The following is a 21,515-nucleotide window of genomic DNA, read 5'->3' on the forward strand; positions in this document are numbered from 1 at the left end:
TGCTTCCATTAAGGTGATCTTGGCTTATAAGGGTTTTATGTTAAAGAACTTTATCAAGAAATTTTTAAAATTCATAGCTTCCGCTGTCCATTATAGCATGCTAGAACCCTACAGATGAGCCGTGTCAGGACTAGGATGGAAGAAAGCCTACACCGTAAACATCAAGCCTGAGCCTGGGCTGGCCAAGTCATGGCTCCAACCCCGAGCTCCATTGGAGAGGGTACTTCTTCTTCAAGCTGACACAAACCTTAGACGGGACTATTGAGTCAGAAAGATTTGTACCTCCTTTGGCTATGTTTTCCGATTTGCTGGTTCAGCTAGTACAGGTTCGGGTTCAAAATTCGAAAAATCGCAATTGGTTAATGAATCCGATCCGTTGGGACTTGGGAGTAGGATTAGGAAATACATTTCCAGATATTAGAATGAATGTCTTAATTTGATATGATAGAAAAATGCTGGAATTCCTTTAATTAAATTGGACTCTTGATTAAATAAAAAACTAAATAATACATGTACTGCGGACTAAAATTTGTGTATTGTTCAATCCTAGATTCATATTACTCTCCATTCAAATAAAAAAAAAAATACTTGAGAAATATAAAATCTTCTCCAGCCCACCCCTCTATAATTTTAATTTTTCTTTTCTTTTACTTCTGCATAAGAGAACCCCGCTTCCTTGTGTTGCCCAAGTGACACTATACTTCTTTGTCCTTTTTGGGTCCAAAACCATGCTCTTATTGGCTTAGCTATCTTAGAAACCCCTTGCGACTCAAAAGACTTACAATTACAAATTTTTGAATCTTAATTGTCCAGTGTTTTTTTTACTCATCTCCTTCCTTCCAAATTATAATGAGTTATATGGTGAATCAACTCCAAATGTGGCAATTGGCAAATCATCTCTATCATAAGTAATGTATATCTTGAGTTAGATGTAAAGTTTTAAATCTTGTGAGGTAGAACTATCTCAATTTTTTAATAGAACAAGATATATCGCTATCTCATCCCTATTCCAATACTTGAAATAAGAAATGTACCAATTCGAATTCTAGGATAATAGAAGAATGATTATGTCTCGACACTTTGGATGGTACCTTACCTCAGCATTCTATAAAATATCTCGATGAGACTTATATTCATGGTTGATCACTCAGACTTTTCATACATCAACTGCTAGCTTGAAATGTTAAAATAAAAAAAAAATTTATGCCTTACTATTACATGGCCGGCATATAAATTAACTTTTTTTATATATTTTGTAAAAGTAAAATTCTAATTCTTTATCTACATTGAAACTCAAATATATTTTTGATTTACTTTGTGTTTTTAAAATATATCTTTGTTTGATGGGTTTAAGGTGGCATGGAATAAATTAGAAATATTTGGACCTGAAGATGGTGTAATTTTTTATGAAAACATGTTGGCAACAATAAGTTTATCGTTTATTTATTTATTTATTATTTTATTATTAACATAATTTATTATATTTCACCGGAAAAATTTAAAAGCTTACCAAGTGCGTTACTATACCCACAAGAGTGTCGGACTCACTCGTTCACAGTATCCGAGATAGGAAGAGAAAAGCTACGAGATCCACAACTTCAACGGAGGGTGGATAAAGGGGACGATCCATGGCTACGGTGTCGCCTCCAAACCCCCACCACATCTTCCTCCACCCAATCCATCGCCGCCGCCGGGGCTTCCTCCTCCTAACTCTCGCCGCCCCCTTCATCCTCCACCGCCGCCCGCTGGCCGCCGGCGCGCGCGGTCTCTTCCGCATGCCCCCGGCCCGGCTCGCCAACCGGTACTTCTTGGTGCGGGCGGGGGAGTCGGAGTACGAGAGGGCGGGGGTCGTGCGGACGAACCCCGTGGCCAAGACCGCCATGGACAGCGGCCTCTCGCCGGAGGGCGCGAGGCAGGCCGCGAGAGCGGCGCTCGAGCTCAAGAAGATGGGAGCGTGCGACGATAGCTGCTGGATCTGGCCCTCCATCACCCAGAGGTCTTATCAAGCGGCCGAGGTCATCGCCTCCGTCAACGGCGTGGATCGGAGGTTAGTCCAACCAATTCAATTGATCTTTGGTGCTTATAACTTGAGTCTTTTCCATTTTTTCTAATGTATTAACTGTTTTTTTCCCGTTGGTTTGTAGCCGCATAGTTCCGGAGTACAGTTTTTTGGATGCTCGGGGTCTGGGAGCATTCGAAGGAAGGAGATTAGGTTCTATAGCTGAGGTATGATATGAAAGAAATGTCAATATTTTATTCTTTTACTTGATATATTGTTCATGAAAATCTATCTTTTGGAGATGAGCATTTGGGTAAAATGTGTCACAATGTTTTTTTGCGTACATATCCTTCTAAATATTGGAATTTGCATGAATACCCCTCCAAAATTGATATTTACATGTATATCCTCATCAAATACTTGTTTTGTATGTATATCCATGCCATCTAATATTTTACCCATTAAAAAGTTAATGATTAAAAATTAAAAGGAGGAAAATATCATTAATGAGTAAACATACAAAAAGAAACGTTTATAAGAGTATAAATGAAAGTAGCAATTTTGAAGGGTATTCATACAATTTTATATATTTAGAAGGGTATACACGCAAAAAATTCTTAGATTTTTGGATAAATACCCTTCTTAATATTACAATTTGCACGAATGCCCTCCAAATTGATATTTATTTTTCTGCCCTCACAAAACACTATTTTTGTATAAATACATTTGATATAACGATTCAGCTAACGTAATTTGCCAAAATTATATTTATTTAAATTAAAAATTAATTAAAATTATGAAAGTATTTTTTTATTTCTAAAGTGGGTAACAGGTTAATAGATCTCACTAAAAACTAAAACATATTGAAATAGAAAAAATAAAATTAGATTTTTTTACATGTAAACCCTCATAAATATGTGAAATTGCATGAATACCCTCACAAAATATTATTGCATATATACCCTTATCAAAATATATTTTTTTTTGCACATCCACCTATTAAGGGTATTTCATGCAATTTCTTAACGATGTTAGATGGGATGGACATATATGCAATAAAAAAGAAAAATGAAGGGTATACACGCAAAATAAGTATTTTATAAGGGTATACATATAAATGTCAATTTTGGAAGAATATTCATACAAATTTCAATATTTAGAAGGATATGTATGCAAAAAACCTTTAATATTTAATCTGAAGAAGGACCAAGAGAGTAGCTTGCAAAGATCCTGGTGTAATGTAAGGAGAAGTCTGAGCTCATAATACGAGTTGGTTCGTATGAATGTGCACACTTGGGGAACAAAGCACATCAGAAACTGGAAAGGAAACTAAAGAAATTTTATTTGAAAACAAATATTGAATAAACATCTTCTTAAAGTCGAAACTTTTACTGGATTTGATGTTAGTATTGATGCTCCATTGCTTTATAAAAGAGTAAATAAATAAATCGTGGAATTGACATCATAAGGAAAAAATGTGAGGAGTGCAGCGTACTTCTTATAAGGTGCAAATAGATGCTGGAGCTGTTGTCTGTAACAACACAAGACCTCACCCAAAATGGCTAGCCGGAAGGTATTATTTGGGTTCCTTGATCCTGTATAAGTACCCAAGATCTACCCAGTAAATAACCGATGTGGGACTAAAACACACGCCCGCACGGGTCCTCACATACTCCCCTCGTTTAAGCCCTAACGTCCTCGTCAGGCTAAGGGTTCAAATCTAATCACAAACACTACGATTGGCCCGTAGTCAGCCCCAATGGATCTGTGCTGCAGTGTCCCCTAGTCCACATAGGTTATGGGCCAGGTTCGCTCTGATACCATTTGTAACAACCCAGGACCTTGCCCAAAATGGCTAGCCGGAAGGTATTATTTGGGTTCCTTGATCCTGTATAAGTATCCAAGATCTACGCAGTGAATAACTGATGTGAGACTAAACACACGTCCGCACGGGTCCTCACATTGTCAGTTTTGGAAACATCCTCCTTCATCCTTGTCTGTGCTGCAGACTCCCGCTTCTTATTTTTTTTTTTTCGTATCATGGATGTCGGTTCGCGTTTTATGGTGCTTGGCTTTCACTTGCCTAATGTAAAAACAAGACCAAGCTATGGCCCATGCCTATTGCCCCAGCCTTACCAACTACCATAATGATGCCCAAAAGGAGAAACTACGAAAACAAATTCGTAAGGCTGTAGCCAAAGAATCTTAAGGGAATCAACATATATACAAAGGGACCTGCTGTTAAAATGTTTAAATTCAAAATGCAATCAAATGGAAATATCAAAAGCTAAGACAACAAAGAATATATGAACACTAAAAAGGTCATACTTATGTATGATATGAGAGAGCTTGGGTTTAAGCCTGAAGATTGTTACAGGGGCTGTGCAACTCAGCATTGTCTAGCTGAACTCCGGTGGGAAGCCATGTGTGCGTTCATCGCCTCCATCTAACTTCATTCAGACTGAGAAAGTGAATGATAGACATGTTTGAAGTGACATTGTCTTCTGGTGCTATATCAGGTGACCAAGATAGTTTTAGACGGTCCCTTTGTGCAATGAAAACAAGACATACTAACCTACCTATCTTTTTATATGATTGATGGGATCTGAGAAAAAGTTAAGAAGCTAACATCAGATGAGAAGTTTCAGAGGGTATATATATGAAATTTGGGTGCATTTGAATGAGGATTCCAGCAGTTTGGCAAAGGCTGGTAACGAGAGAAGAAATTTCAAAACAAAGTTGTTGAATGAGGCTACAGTGTATACATCAAAGGTCCCTTGAGATAGCATGCATGTGTATCATCGTTAAAGTTGGATAACTGATGTATATGTTATTCTGGAAAGATGAATGGGAGGAAATTTGACCAATTTCAGGGAACAGTCAAGTTATGGAGCATCGCAGGATGTACTTGGTTGATTTGGTTGATAAAGCTGAAACATAAAATGCTCAATGAATAATGATTGAAGAAGTATGCTGGTGCTTGCTCGTAAGAAGAGCAATACTACAACCAAATACAATTTTCTGATTTACTTTGGTGAATCACCTCTCCTGGTAATGGAAACTCTGTCCTCAGAGGGACTGCTAGCAGACACAGGGCTATTCATTTCATCCAAAATGAAAATTACTTAGATGCTAAATGTCTCAGCATGATGGGATTCTGAAGTGTGGATTACTTCTTCTTTTTATTTTTTATATCTTTTGGGAAGAGAAGTGTGGGTTACTTTTCATTTGCAAAGGTGTATTTTTGCTTACATATATATTAGATAATCTTGATGCTCTAAGAAGATAGAATCATGCTATGGATCCAACTAGGGAAAGACTTTAAATAACTAGGTAAAACCTGGGAGGGAAGGATTTGAAAATGCATTTGTTGAAAAAGGATACAGCTCTGGTAGGAACACCTGTAGAATATTCAAAAAGCCGACTGAAATAGATGCTGTAAAAAATATCGATTAGGGATATGGTTATGGAACAACTAAAGAACATATCAGTTTTCACTAATACAATCATCAAGTCAGTTGCAAGTGTTATTTATTTATTTTTAATAGTTTACTTTGGTACAAATTCTTCAGGTGTATGAATCGGATAGTATTTCTCCAAATATTAAGCCACCTCCAATTGATGATGGAACACCAAATGAGAGTGTGGAAGATGTATTTGTTCGGGTGACACAACTTATGTCTATATTAGAGACCCAATATTCTGGAGATACTATAATTATTGTTTCACCAGATTCAGATAATTTAACAGTCCTACAAGCTGGCTTAGTAGGACTCGACCTTCGCAGGTAACAATCATTTCTTTTTGCTCTCTGAAATCTTTACCTGATGAATGTCAATTTATAGCCACTTTGCTGCCACCATATATATTAGTCTTACATATTTCAAGAGGCTCTCTGAAATCTTTCTGTTTGTCAGGACCTTTTCTTTCCACCCTGGTAGTGATTTGTCCAATAACCATCCCCTAGAAGTCACATGGAGGATGGTTGCTCCTCTAGACCTGTTTATGCCAAACAATGTGACCTTGAGAGTTAAAATCTATCTATTGATGACTGGGTTTTGATCAGCCTATGCTTGTGCCAAATCCTCTGGCCCAAACCTAGGCTGTCCAAAATTTGTTCATTCTGAGCCTGGTGCAAGTCTGGGTAGCATTACATGGCTTTGATATGCGTCCCAGACAAATTTTGCTAAAACCTTCCATTTGCATTGCTTTGTATGAAAGAAAAGACATGCCTCCACTCCTGATTTCTTGGAGACATTTGCAACTAAAATGCCTTTTCCTTTGGATACAGGCATAGCGATCTGTTCTTTGGTCCTGGTGAGATAAGGTTCGTTGATCCCGATAGCATACCTGATTACAAGCAACCAGCATCTGCTGTTTATAAATGTACAAACCCACCAAGCTGCAAATAATTATTTGTTGTCGCTGTGAGATTGGAAACTCAATCTGTACATTTGCTTTTATTTATTTTCATGAGCCCAAACTCTACAGCTGCTTTGATTTCTTACCTTGCTGATCTGGCAAAGCTAGTTTGATCCTATGACTGTCTTGTTAGCTGGGTTTGATTCTGTACCTACTTAAGTTCCACATATGACTGAACTGTAACACTAATTGCTTGAGACAAGAGGATATCTTTTTATCTTTAATGTTACCAGTGATTCAGATGATTCAATTCACCGTCCTAATCTACTTCTCCAACTCCTGAGGAAGCTGATAAATTAAAAATAGTCGACTTGAGCAAATTTCTGACACCATGAGATCACAGTTAAGCTGTGTGAATAATAGAATACAATTTAAAGGTGCTGTACAGTAATCGGGCATTCGGATATTAGCAGTCTACCAAGCATAGTGTTGTTTATGCTTATGAACTCCAATAAAAAGAATGGATTGCATGGGGGTGAGTTAATCATTTAGTTGGAGAGCATTCTTCCATATACTCAATGCCATGATCATTTACAAGGTGATTTGTAGCATGTCAATTTTCAGGAAACAAGAGATATCCTATGCCGGACTCATCCATGACAAAGGAAAAAGGAAAGACTCTCAGCCAGTAAAGCGCCTTCTAATTACTGGAAACTGATGGATCTGCAAGTATAGCATGGACTGTACATCCATGCCTATCCTAGACATTGCTGGACAGTTGCTTCACAGTAGCTACAGTTGTATCTAGTTTGGCAGGTTAAACACCTCCATGAAGAGTGAGGTGATATGATTTATAGGCCATAACCATTCCATGCAAACGTTACTATTCAGGCAGTTCATAGATGACAACGATAAAATTTGGTGGCGCATGGCAGCAGACACAATTGTTTCAGTATTGCTGTTGCCAAATAGACAACCAGCTTGAAGCTCTTATTCCTTCTCCTTTTTGTGCTAATGACTATTAATAAAACTTTAATGAGAATAAACACATTGAAGAGATAGATGTTCTTTTTAGGAAACGATAAAAGTATAGATATTGAAATGTTCCTGCTTCTAAAGAACCTTTTGAAATAATGCATGGTGATATTTGGGGTGCTTTATCATACTGCTTTTCTTACGGATGCTTTCCTAATGCTGCTCTCACGCTGGGGAAGAAAAAAAAAATAGGTCTGGACTTTAGGATGGTGGCTGCTAGAGACTACCAAATTTTTGATGCCTCAGTTTCAAAGATCGAGCTGAAGGTGACATGGGCCGGCCTGAGCTATGCTCGGCGCGTGTTACGGAACAATATAGTTATGCTTGAGGATGATTCAGCTACAGTAATTGGCTGGATTCGGAGTGGCATCGACAGCGCAGGAGAGTGCTAGCTCTGCTTCAGAGGGTATTCTTATATGTGGCCAATCACTTCTAGGGTGTTATGTAGATTGGAGACAGAGAGCTGTACTGTGATTTATTATTTTCTAATTTTATTAAATTATTTTTTTAAAAAAAAATAATCAAATCTCACATCTCACGAGTCACAAGGGCATCTTTTGTTTTCTTTCAACCCGGTTTTCCACATTTTTTGCTTACTTTATCGCCACTCTTCCGGTAACAGAGTTCATTGTTCCTTTCTCTTTCCTTGAACTAAATACTCTTGACGCTTCCACCAAGCTATGCGTGCCAAGTGGCGAAAGGAATCCATTTTATGTCCAGCTTTTGCCTTTCCAGCACTGAGAACCACCCTCCGCCAACCATCTTGCTGGCCAGCAGCCACTAATCCCATTCCGTGTATCTTTATCTGCAGAGCATCACAACCGTCCATCCAGCAAATAATCCCAAACCCAGCACTAATACCATGGCACTGGACATAAATTAGTAGATTCGAGAGCACCGTGACGCTGCTAGCCTTCGCCAATTCTTTCCTCCACAACTAATTGACACCGCCAAATATTTACTAGTGGCCCTAAACCCTTCACTTAATAAAACCCAGCCGAGAATCGGAAAGGAAAGAAGAGCCAAATTTATTGCCCAAATCCGCTGCTTGAAGGAGGAGCGATGGGTTCACCTCTCCGATCGCTGCCGCCTCAGGAGAAAAGAGAGGAAGAACCGATAGGCTCTCCTCCGCCATCGACGATCCGGCACGCGGAGAACCCGTTCCCGTTCCCGCTACCGCTTCCGGCGCCGCCGGAGAAGAGCCCCCTCGACGGAATGAAAGAAGAAGCCATGGATTCCCCTCTCCGGAACCCGATCCCGCCGGCGCCGCAGAACAGCCCGGAGATGCCGCGGTCCCCGGGGCAGGTACTGAACGCGGCGGCGCTGGCGATTGCGAACCGGCTCACCCGGACCGAGCTGGCGTTTGCGACGAAGATAGCAACCGGACGCGGACGCGGAGCAGGGGGCGGGGCTGGGGGTGGGGATCATGGCTCGAATGCTACTAGGGATGCGGAGAGGGGGTTACGGGGTGTGCCGCTGTCCGTCCGGCGGGCAGCGGTGTGGAGGGCGGCGCTGGGGCTTAGGGTTTCAGCGATGTTGCTGTGCCTCGTCTCGTTCTCGGTCATGGCCGCCGATAAGACCCAGGGTTGGGCGGGCGACTACTTCGACCGCTACGAGGAGTACCGGTACGATCCGACTCTCCCAACGCCACAAACTACGTTTCCGATGGCAATAAATTGATCCATATTTTTTTTAATTCCTTTTTTTTACTGCGTCTTGCTTTTAATTGCAAAAGTGGTCCCAGTGGACCTGTGGTTCAGAAGAGATGAGTCGACCTACGGTATGATCTAAGATTGGGCGGTTTGGTTTTTTGCTGTCGTTCGTTGGCCACCGTCTGATGGAGTTCGGACGGTATCCGATTTTTTTTATTTAATTGTTTATTGATGTGTATGCATGGCGTCTGCTTTCGGTGCAGGTACTGCCTGGCGGTGAACGTAATTGCGTTCGTGTACTCGGCGTTTCAGGTGGTTAAGGAGGTTCACAATTCGATCACAAAAAAATTAATCATGCGCCGTCGAGAGGGATACTGCTTTGATTTCTCTATGGATCAGGCAAGTATTCTTCTTCTTCTTTTTTTAAAGAAGTTAATCTTATGTGCAATGGCTGTGGATTTTTAAATTAAAGCTTTAGTTTTAATTGATGTCGCGTGGTCGTCGTCTCCCAGGTTGGACGGTCACGGACAGTGACTTGTATTGGTTTAATTTGGACTGAAGTCTTACGCCCGCCGTAATGCGGGCTAATTAACAAGTCTCACATACCGGAGTCAAATTACAGCAGTTTTATTCCACGTTAAAAAAAAAAAAAAAAGCTTTCCCTCTTTCACAAAAAAGTCGCATTCATTCTCACCAGAAAACGAAATTCAGAAATCTCATTCATAGTAACATGGCTACCAGAACATTTAGTTGAACAAAAATATTCTTAATTTAATCAATGAAGAGAGCTAGTAGTACACGTACTGCTTCGCACTTACGGGTGGAAATCAGGTTAATGTTAGATTTAGTCGTAATTTGAACCTAGTCAATAGCCAGTAATTTTACCAATGAAGAGCATGTTTGGATGATCAAGTTGAAAATCCTGGATATTTATGAATATAAGTTTAGCTCAGCCTTTTTTTTACGGTTCTTTTTTTTTTCCTCCAATAATTTTGCTACTTGTACTAGTCCAACCCATTAATCCCATATGAACTTTCAGCCCAATCGTCCCAATAGGCCATATAGAATATTGACCCTTCGGGCTTATTTGGATGGTTGGGCTAAAGATCGTCTGGAATTTATTGGTTGAGCTAATACAATCAGCAAGATTGAATGATGACAGACTGAGCTAGGTCTATGTTTGTAAATACCCAAAAATAGCTATGCAGTAGTCTTATAATGTTGCTAGTTGTATTGCCCTATGAATCTTAGAGGATTTTCATCCTAATCATCCAAACAAGCCCTAACTTTTTTTTTTTTAAAAAAAAAGTTAGTTTTCCTTCCAATCTTTTCACTTGGTGATATAAACTGATTACAGAATTCAATGGATTTAGTTGGTAAATGCTAGTAATTACCTAAATTTTGCCACTCACAACTCCAATCTTTTCAAATTGTAATGAAACATGCCACCTATAATGGCCTATGGTCATAGCATGTTGAATGGTCATGAACATGTTAAACCATGTCTGCATGAAATGAACTATGGTGCTAATTTGCAAAAGCTTTGTCGAATTCTTGTGAAACCCCCATGAGTTTTATATCTAATATCCCCTCAAATTGTTGGAAGGGGTGCTACAGAGGGCTATGGCACCATGGTATTTTCAACAATTCATTGCTTTAATGGACCAAGTTATGATCCATCAAAGTTTTGTAAGAATTCACATTAGGTATGTGTCTTATGTTTATCCAGTATAATTTAGTCCCAAATTTCTGGCCATGCAACTTTGACTTACCAGAGGACTAGTTGAGGCTATCATGAATTACAGAGGGCTAGTTGCTAGAAAGAGAAATCTACCTTCTTGTTCTATGACTTTGAGTTACCACTTTGTTATCCTAGACGTGGTTTTAGGGCTATATGTGTTGTCTAAGGTATCAACTAAAACAACCCCAAACCTCACCCAAAAGGACTAATCGGAAGGTATTATTTGGGTTCCTTAGTCCTGTATAAGTGCCGAGAATCTCTCCGACAAATAACCAATATGAGACTAAACACATGCCCGCACGGATCCTTACATACTTTTCCCATTTAAAACCTGGTGACCTCGTGATGCTAAGAGTCTAAAATTTATTCAAATCCAATTACAAACACCACGATCATCTCGTGATCAACTCAAATGGATCCATGCTGCAGTGTTTCCTAGTCTACATAGGTCATAGATCGGATCCACTCTGATATTATTTATAACAACTTAAGACCTTACCTAAAAATTAGCCGAAAGTTATTATTTGGGTTCGTTAGTCCTATATAAGTATCTATGATATCTTCGGTGAATAACCGATATGAGATTAGACGCATAGCTGCATAGACCCTCACACAAACTGCAGCAGTGCAGCAAAATCTCGTCTTGCAGTGTCTCTGCCCGGCAATTTTTTCAACCTCAGCATTCTGAGCTCTATTTTGGGTTTCTTTCCTGAATGTTTTGTTTGCTGCAGATACTGGCTTACCTTCTGATCTCAGCATCATCAGCAGCAGCCTCTCGTAATGATGTTTGGGTGTCGAGATTTGGTGGTGATGACTTCACGCACATGATCAATGCTTCGGTTGCAATGTCGTTCCTTGCATTCATTGCCCTCGCCCTCAGCTCACTCATCTCCGCCTATAATTTCTTCAGCTCGGTCTACTAAACTGCGGCACAGGGAACCAGTGCCTAGTATGCTTGTAAATTTGTAATCGGAGCATTACCACTGAAACTTAATAAAACTTCAATTTTTTTTTTTCTGGATTTTTATTCCAGCCTTTTATAAGTTTACAACTGAGGAACGGATGTACCTTGGCTGGACTCCTGTAAATTCCTGGTGACTATGTAGAAATGTGTAGATAGCGAACTAGTGGCCGTATGAACTTTGTGAATGTTCTATAAAACGATCAATACAGCAAATACTTGAATGTGGTTGATGTCACCAGCTTAATTACTACTGAACGGACTGATGCTTCAGAGTAGCCACAATTATCCAGCCTTAGTTTGCTCTCTGGAGGGGTTGTTTTGGGAGTTCATGGCATCTGGAGCTGCCATGAAATACGTAGGCATGTTGAGAAATCAAAATTGAGGCAGCCAGAAGCTCTACACAATTAAAATATAGCATGCACAATGGTGCATGGATCGCTGTTATCTTCAATCTAAGAAAACTTTATAAATACTTTTCTCAAGTACAAACGATGCCTGCTTCTCTAATTTCACTCCCTTGGTGCCAACGCTAAACAAAATCAGGTGAAGCACTCTGGAGCTGCAGCAGAGCATCAGAACAGCTTTTTGTGCTATTTATTCTGTTTCCATGGCTGATCCCGAGAGTCAATTACATGCTCGATTTTTGTTTTTTGATGATAAGGGAGGCCCAAAAAAGGCCACCCAAATTTTATTGAGAAAAAGGAATATACTTCATAGGAGACCATGTACAATAAAGAGATGAGTAAAAAGTGATTAAGTTAAAAAATCTAAAGTTGTAAGATTAAAACTTGCCAGTTAGCCAAAACATAACTCGATTTGATTAATTATCAGGCTTTCGGCCGGAGGTTGAGTTCTAGACTTCTAGTCCTTTGTCCTTTTGTTTCCTTTCAAGAAGAGTCCTTCCCTTAATCCAGTGGAGAGGCAGATGAAGTCCGGGAACTCCCTATTCCCTTAATCCATCAAGAGGTGAACATACCGGCTGCTGAAAGGAAATCATCGTTTCATCTACCGACTCTTAAGGACTGGATTCCAAGAAGAAAAGCTGAAACGCATGCATTTCCCATGGGAATAAGAATATCACTCTAATCTTGTTGCCACTCTCCTCAGTTGGAAGTTGGAACTTAGAAGTTCTTATAAATAGCAGCACCATTGGTCCTTCAAATATGTATGCTCTTGCTCAGAAATTGGATGTGGGGGTTTGAACGTGAGATCTTGGAAGAAAACAAATCCTTTGGTGACAGGGGTTGGATTTCTTCCAATGTCTCACCTTCATTGGCTTCATGCCCTCCAAACCAATCTCTGGAAAGTAATGTTAGGTTTTTAGTGTAAGAGTTGGAGGTGATCGAATCTGCTCTAGTGACAATTGGTTTGGTTTCCTCCAACATCTCACCTTCAATTGCTTAACCATATCCGGACATTATTTTTGGGTGCACAGTGTGAGAAGTGGAGGGGCTCAGTCCAACCATATGTTGGATTATTTTCCTCAATGTCTCCCCATTTCAAGCTACTGATTTCTTTGAAACTTAGATGTTTGCTGATTCTGTGTTGGTTTGATTCTCCACAACATGGATGAGAAATGCAGGTTTGGGGTTTTGAACATGAGAATTGGAGGAAATCGAATCCATCCCCAGTTGGTTCTATGGATTCAATTTCCTCCAATATCTCACCTTCAGATGCTCCACTATTTTTCTGCATGCTGCACAAGTATCGGAGAAGAATTGAAACAGCTTTGGATGTAGGAACTGGAGAAAGCCAAATTCATCATGCAAACTATGAGTTTGATTCCTTCCATTTCCTCAAATTCACATGCCCAAAACATCCCCTTAAAAACTGGAGCCAAGTAGGCAAAGTTGAATTGCAGCAAATTGAGCAAGCTATTGTAACTTGTATTCATTAAAAAAATATATAACAAGGCAGTTGAGCTATCCCAACTCATTGTTTTTATATTAGATGGTGACTGTAAACTCATATTAGATAAATGGTTTCACAAGAAAACATATTTTTGCTCATGAAAAGCTTGCCTACTAGCATTATAGGAAAAATAGAAAATCGCTAACAGCATGATGGAAGAATTACCTTTTTCCAGAAAAGAAGTTCAAAAAGGATAAAGGAACAAAAGATAAGCAAAAGAATGGATTTCTTTTTCTTTAGATTTTACCAGGAGCCTAGCAGGTGAAATTTTACTATGAAATGTGTTCTGATAAATTCTGTTCATCTTCATACCAAATTTTGTTATGAAATTATTTATTTTTCTCTGTCACAATCATAAGTAAATTTATTAACATGTCTGACCTTGCCCTGTATATAGTTGTCTGAAAGTACCTTAAAAGATGTTCACATCCATGAGAATTGAATTTGAATAATTTTGGCATGGAATCAGATTGGGGGTTTTTGTAGCCGACCATTCAATAGTAATTATACTTCAAGCCTTGCTGCTTGGAACCCATATCTGATGATTTATTTCAGAAATTCAGGAATCCAAAGGCTTATTATATAGACTGCATGTGATACCTATATCTTAGCATGCCTTGCACAAACATATAGAATTCCAGCCAAAGATTAAGCTCTTCATATCATCCATGAAATTCAATATTAAGGCACCTCAAATCAGCAGCTCTAATCTCATTACAGAGTGCTGTCTCTTGCTCATGCATTTTCACATGTACTAATTTTTCAGGCAAAGACAGTGCACTCGGATTAATCACTCTCTTCATAGCAAGAGTAAATTAATTCACATCCCATCACCTAACAAAAATGCTCCCCTTTGGCCTTCCTATGTGCGAGCAGAGAATATTCCCCAGGAGACCGATCGATCTCTTCGCCTTTCCATATGTGAAAGACCATATTTCACGACAGTGTACACGGGGAGTCAAGATAAGATTTCAGACTTGGAAAGAAGGAAGTTTGGCCTAGTAAAGAATTGGTCATTAGAGTATGCTAAGAAGTACTTAGTATAGAGAGAGGAGCTAGAGTATGAATATAAAGTCTTGTTCAATGTTCAGTTACTATTTAAGAATAGAACATGAAATAATCTCAATTTTCTGGTCTACACAGATTTATACTCAACAAGAATGAAAGCATAACATGTATGCATTCAGAATGGGGAAAGTAACCTGTAATCAACGATGATGAACTACATGTGGCCAGTTTAAATAAGAGGATGGAGGAGGAAGAGAGCTGATGTATGCTAACTTAAACTGTCTTCAAGATTCGACGGAGAGGAGTGCCAAAACCACCCTTTTCCTTTCTACACAGTATTGGGGAAAAAAGCCCGAGGGAATTGAGAGCTCTGGCTGTTGGTTGTTGGCAACAAAGGCTTCAAGTTGATCCACTCCGACAAAGGTTTGGGTGGCAGGTGGGGCTGGTCAGCCTGGTCAATCGACCTGTGTCTTCAGGGTTTGGGTTGTATCTTTCGCACGAAAGAATGATTGATCTTCTTTTGCAATGTTGACCCTTGCACAGCTCTCAAAAGCATTCCAAACTCCACTCATCTGACTACACAGATCTTAAAATGATCAATGCACGATCCAACAGTGGATCCACACGAAGGGAGGTGAAACCTTCTTTTACGCGAAAGATACAACCCCACCTATGTCTTAAAACATGGATCTCTGGTGCTATTGCAAGTTTTTCCAAATTTTTCTTTCATCCACTTTATTGTTTAGATAAACACCGCACATTTATAACCCTTTCTGCATCAGTTTATATTCTTTTGATTATATCATATCATATTATGTTATACTATGCTATACTATACTAAATTACTTGTTTCAAAGTGTTGCTTTTTCTTTTTCTTTTTTTTGGTGAATAAAGTGTTGCCCCTCATCCATCAGGTTGACAAAGTCATTTTGCATCTGTTTATTTTGTCTTAGGATCAGCCGCGCAACCTTCATCAGCAATAGTTTACTTTGGTCGCAGCGACACAATCGGATCTCACCCATCTGACCTAGGTCCTTGTGTGCTACTTCCAGAGTACATTGAAAACATGAGCAGGATTGGCGAACATGTTACTGTGTAATAATTTGGACCTGAAGGTTATTGATCTTTGGACTGCCATACAGAAGCCTTCACTTGAATCTGCTTCCTCATGCCTTGTTAGTAGACTATTCTAAATTCACTGAAAGTCTGAGAAAAACCTTTAAATTTTCTCATGCATTCTCTTGTTTTAATTATGACAGGAAATCGCATGTTCATATGATATCCTGTCTCACGTCGCTGCAATTTTTCCTTGTAAAGATCTTTGCAATACTTTGGCATTTCCTTGTCAGAACTGACCAATATTGTATAGCTGCTGCATTTGACATGCAAATCATTCAATAAGAACAGACCAAAAAATTGATTATAAAATCATATTAACGGTCATCTCTATCTAACTTAGATATTGAAGCTGCCCTGTGAGAGAAGAGGCCATGCCTAGCCAAATCTGAGGTAACAACCCAGAATTTCACCCAAAATGGCAAGCCAAAAAATATTATTTGAGTTTTTCGATTATGTACAAGTACCTAATATGTATCCAACGAATAACCGATGTGGGACTAAATACACACTTATACTTATCCTCACATCTGATATACTGAAAATAATGCTGTTCCATTTGTAACCGGAGCGAATGCTGTTCCGTTGGGTGCTCGAAGACAGAGCGCTGAGAATTTTGTTGCCTTGGGATCCAGAAATCTGGCCATGGTGCCTCAAAAAGCAACTTTAATGGCATTCAAGCACCCCCTTCCTTGGTTGGAATCCTTGGTCAAAAGCCTCTTTACTCCACGTTCTTGCTTCAAGATGTCCTGCTCCTCCTTCAAACAGAAGATAAAACGGGACTCGAACAACGAACGAACATAAATCACCAAAAACTCCAAGATTTTGAATATAACAAATGGAGCGAGGTCCGGATCGAGATGATCATCACAAATCACAAATGCCAAAACTAGACTCTACACGGTAATCACCATATAAAAATTAAGAACCTTATCTAGAACCCAAATAACACGGCAACCAAAGTATAATTCAAGAACCGTCCCTAGAATCCAAAGAAGAGGCAGCAAATGAAGAACAAGTAATCAACTAATCGAGAAACCAAAACCAATCGGGAAACCAAAACCAATCGTGAGACCAAGAATCATCTCCAAAATCCAGAGAACACCGAAACTAAACTATAAATCAACAATTGTCTCAGGAATCCATCGAGAAAGCAAGAAGACAAGAAAACGGCTATCAAGAAACCATATCAAGAACCCAAAGAAAACTTAAGAAGAGAGGAAACGGGAACGGATCGTCTTCCATATAGGCAACGGCACCGTCGGCCAGCTTCATCTTCCCGCAATAAAAAATAAACCATTAACTCACCAAAAATTATATGAATATTAAAATAATAGAGATAACAACTAACGTTGTAAAGGCCGTTGAAGTCACCTTTGTAGCCCTGGCTTAGCTATTACATAGAAATCATCAACTTGTATCAATATCAAAAATAAAATACATGGACCTTATAAAAATATAATAGTTATTTTGTAACTGAAAAATAAAAAAAATAAAAAAAGACCAAATCCTTTATAAAAAATATGATCATGAATCATCAATATCATCTTCTCCCATATCAAAAACATGGACCAAAGCTCTAGTTTCCATTGTGCTAAAACAACTACAATGCATGTCTGTACTTCCATAACCTGTTGTGTTATGTTCATGAGTTCAATATGCATTTAATAAACTATAATGTCTTGAATTTTTTTGAACCATTTGTGTTCACCAGGTAGGCCGTGGAAAATGTCAAAATAATTTTAATTTATTAAAATATTATGAAAATATCATCATGTAGACTCAATAGAGATAGGCAATATCAAGTGATGTTGGTAAGTTTGTTGCCTAGGCAACCACCTGCGTAGAGCTCTCTGCATTGCCGGAGTTGCTTGGGTTTTTTAACAACTTTAGTTTTTCTTTTTTTTTTTCTTTTTTTTTTGCTAAGACAGGTTGATCATACCTGACAAGTATGGATACACCCAATAAAATTGAAAAACAAAATACCTTGGAGTGTTAGGGACAACTCCCCATCTCCAACCCATAGGGTACTATCGGAGTGACTGGCTACATAAGCAACAACTCTAGTTTCAACTGGTAACCAATATAGAAGGAAAGCTAGTAAAGTACGGAAAAAAATTAGAGAAGGAAAGTTAGTAAATGGTACATGGAGCTCTTAGTTAGCTAGCAAATATCTTCTCTTATTTGATTAGTGATGCATTTTGAAGCATAACCCTTCATGCAGATAGAACAAATAAATCATTATAAAATAAAAAATTGACCAAGAAAAAATGATATAAGATGACAAACAAACTAATACTGAATAACAGGAAGTAAAAATGCAAAAGATTAGCTGCAATTATGAAATTATAGCGACAAATCAAAGAGGATAATGGAAAAAATAAATAATTAGTTCAAATCATTGACAAGAACTGAGCTCTTATGTGAGCATGACTGAGTTACACTAATTAAATGAAACAGAAGTTGGGTAGTCTATAAGATCATCACTCAAAATAAAGATACTGCAGTTTGATGTTGTTCGATTTCTGCTTACCTAAAAATATGCTAAACAAATCATTGTTAGAACCGACAAACAAAATTTAAATTAATTTTACTCTTACCTGTTCTACTTGAAGAATAGTAGTCGTAAGAGGTTGATCCACAGGGAGACGATTGGAGTTGCATAAAAATTAAAACGTTCACTCGGATTCGAAATCGATTTTTGAATGATAGAAGAATAACATTACTTCGAGGATATTTGAATGATTCTCTGGTTTACCAGAGAATGTTTTCTACTTGAAATTGATAAAAAAACAAGTATTTAAATTCGAAAGGCATTTATATATTGAACTAATCAAAGAAAAGCTTTGGCATAAAATGGATGAAAACAGTGCTAGGAAAATTGCAGACTGGAATATAGATTATATGAAAGAAGATTTAATGTATTGCAGAATAGGAATTAAAATTGCAGAATAAATACAACTTTCTACCCAAATAAACTCTCAAAAATTAAAACACAAAACAAAACCTAAAATAAAATTAAAAATAAGAACAACATGCTCTGAAACTCAAAACATAACTTCTCAATTAAAACTTTCAATTCAAATAAAACTTAAAAAAAATGCATTGCTCTCGTAAACTCAAACTAAAGAAAAACATTGCTCTCATAAATAATAATAAAAAAACTAAACTCAAACAGAAAACTAAAATACTCTCTCTCTTTTTTTCTTTCTTTTCTTCCCCAGAGCTTCCTCCCCTGTTTCGTTGGCCTCAAACCCAACCGAGCACTCCATTCTTTCTTTTCCATACTTCGTGGGTGCAACATCAACAAATTCGCTCGCACTTCAGCCCTAGTCTCACCTCCTTATAGAAGAATGGAGCCTTTTTTCTTCGATTCGGTGAGGTTGCCTGAATTGGTCTAAGAGTCAGGTAAGACCCTGCATTACCGTAGAGATAAACTGAACAAATCTCACCCACGAAAGATGAACCAAAGGGATAGCGCCCACGCGATCGACCGATGAACGCTCTTTCAGGAAGTAGTCCCATCACCCTCGGGCCCGGCGCCAACCAAGAGGAGGCGGGGCTCTCTCCAACCATTCCAAAGAGCCGAGATCTTGTAAAGGAAAAATGAGCTAGCTCAGCTGGTTTGGACCTGCGTGAATCAGTTCCACCAATTGAACAATAAGAAAATGACCAACTTCCCTTATTCCCTTAGGAGGGATTTCCTAGAAGGCGTTGGTGTCCGCTATAGGCTAGGTCTGTATCTGCTGACGGCACCAGAAGTCAGAGGGGCAGGCGAATAGCTTGATGAAATTCCGTGAGGTGAAAGACTAAGTCGAGATCAGCAAGCAGCAAGCGGGGGAGAGTCGACGTGTTGCCGTAGCGCGCGTACTCTTGGAAACCATCCCCTCACCTGATCCAACGGAAATAAATTATCGAAGAGAAAAGATTCCCCCTCCCCTTTGTCTCCCCTTCTTATACCCATTCTCCCCCTTGATGGATCCCTTGAGAGCGCGCTGGAGATGCAGATGTGAATCACGGGATGCCCGGACGCGGCGTAGGCTGGGATCACGGAAGGAAGGAGAGGGCGGAGGAGGGGGTCGTCTGGGATGATGGCGTGGTCCGTGGATTTCCTTCACGGGATGCGGAGAGGGGCTGATCGCATGCGATGCTGGAATCTGGGAGGTGGATCATGGTGACTGCGAGGAAGAACACGGGATCGCTGGATCACGGCATGGGATCACGGAGAAGGTGGGGAAGGAGCTGCAGACGGACGCCTGGGGTTAAAGCTCGTTTGTGGATGATTCCTCGTTGGAGTGAAGAAATCGCGTTATAGCGCGATTTCGTCTAGAAAGTGATACCTTAAAATGACACCTTGTGTCATTACAGCGCGCATGTGTGCGCGAATAAGTAAATCCCCCTGAGGGGGACGAGGCCACAGGCCGAAGGGGGGTAACGACCAATTCCCAGGTGGATCTTGAATCTGGAAGAGGAGCGTTGGGGGCGTTGATCACGGAATGGAGCTGGGAGGATGCGGCTTGCTGATTTGGGAAGGAGCTGGGACGCGGAAGATGAATGCCGACGGACTCTTGGGCTGCTGGGATCATGGATTAGCATCCGCATCACGGGCGGAAGCAGAGGCGGAGGAAGGGGTCTTGAATCCGGAAGAGCTTGGATCACGGTGCTGCTGATTTCCTCCTTCACGGGTGGCTGGATCATGGCTTGATTGTTGGGAGGAATGCACGGATGCTGGGATTTGGGATTCGCTGGCTCAAGAAGAAACGGATGCATTAGTGTTGATTGCGGGAGAGGAACTTTGGAGGATGTGGACTGCACGTGGGAGATTGGAAATGGAAGAAGTTCCTGGGATGGATCGCGGATGCTGGGAGGAGTCGATCACGGCTTGATGGGCGCTGGGAGATTGATGGGTCGAAGGAGACGCGGGCTGGACACTGGATCTTGGATGCATCACGGGTGATTACTGGTACTCCGGTTGGGATCTTCATCGCGGGCTGAGCTCCATCACGTGAAAATGCTGGCTTAACGTGAGCTCAGGCTGCCGGGCATTGGGCTCAAACCCAATGTTATTGGATTTCTTGGATTACTTGTACTCAAACACAAATACAATGTTAATTAGTTAATTTTCTTATTAATGATTAGGTATAATACTAATTAAGATGGTATGACGATTGCACTTTTGTGCTCTCATCATTTGACAAAAATAAAAATGATCAATGGTAAATATGAGAATATCAGTCGAAATCATCTAGAATCAATATTGAAAACATGAAGATCAATTTTGAGATGAGTGCATGCAGGGCTACTTTATTTAGGTGGTCATGAATATAATAATTTCAAGGTATATCTAATTAGGATGAGTTGGGCTTGGAAATAGAAATGAGAATGAGTAACTCTCATTCTAGCGGTTTGTTTGGAGGGAGTCTCATATCCATTTCAATTTCAGAGGAAAATGGAAATATCCTTGTAATGTCCGGGCCCACTACCAACTGGGCCCAATATTTTAAGGCCCAGTTACGGGGGGAGTGGGGCCCGATTTTACTGTAGGGGCAGTACTGAGAGGGGGCAACCGTGAAAGGGTTGCCACCTCTTGCTGAGAAGGGAAGTGACAGGGCCATAGCTGGCCGGCAGAGGGAGAGCCACCGCGCGCCCTTGAGACAAGGGGGGCAACTGGGAGCTCCTGGACCAGAGAACAGGGGAAGATGGGACCTCACTGAGGGACCCTCACCC

At 39.9% G+C, this 21,515-nt stretch overlaps 1 protein-coding gene across 6 annotated transcripts; it reads left to right on the forward strand.

The window, feature by feature from the left end:
* The first annotated feature begins 1,528 nt into the window (after nucleotides 1-1,528).
* Nucleotides 1,529-11,988, forward strand: LOC103715279 (CASP-like protein 4A3). 6 transcript variants are annotated; one of them, XM_088704469.2, is made up of 5 exons: nucleotides 1,531-2,047; nucleotides 2,145-2,226; nucleotides 5,572-5,786; nucleotides 9,312-9,447; nucleotides 11,521-11,988. In XM_088704469.2, exons 1-5 carry the CDS (start codon nucleotides 1,629-1,631, stop codon nucleotides 11,710-11,712), a joined length of 1,044 nt encoding a protein of 347 aa, XP_088560595.2. In that variant the 5' UTR covers nucleotides 1,531-1,628; the 3' UTR covers nucleotides 11,713-11,988. The 6 variants fall into 6 exon arrangements, with proteins under 6 accessions (XP_088560610.2, XP_038981552.3, XP_088560595.2 ...); XM_088704484.2 differs by lacking the exons at nucleotides 9,312-9,447; nucleotides 11,521-11,988 and adding an exon at nucleotides 6,971-7,418 and having other exon boundaries at nucleotides 1,529-2,047; XM_039125624.3 differs by lacking the exons at nucleotides 9,312-9,447; nucleotides 11,521-11,988 and adding an exon at nucleotides 6,986-7,418 and having other exon boundaries at nucleotides 1,529-2,047.
* The last annotated feature ends 9,527 nt before the right edge of the window (nucleotides 11,989-21,515 follow it).

The sequence above is a fragment of the Phoenix dactylifera genome, chromosome 1 (genome assembly GCF_051530095.1).
Source record: "Phoenix dactylifera cultivar Ajwa chromosome 1, Ajwa_hap1_PhDact_Kaust_v1.1, whole genome shotgun sequence".
NCBI classification, from domain to species: Eukaryota; Viridiplantae; Streptophyta; class Magnoliopsida; order Arecales; family Arecaceae; genus Phoenix; species Phoenix dactylifera.

Bases quoted from the DNA above. Each gene is read 5' to 3' on its own strand.
- LOC103715279 (XM_088704469.2), top strand. From the start codon at position 1,629: ATGGCTACGGTGTCGCCTCCAAACCCCCACCACATCTTCCTCCACCCA. The intron at 2,048-2,144 runs GTTAGTCCAACC...GTTGGTTTGTAG, and splicing joins GTCAACGGCGTGGATCGGAG to CCGCATAGTTCCGGAGTACA. The intron at 9,448-11,520 runs GCAAGTATTCTT...TGTTTGCTGCAG, and splicing joins TTGATTTCTCTATGGATCAG to ATACTGGCTTACCTTCTGAT.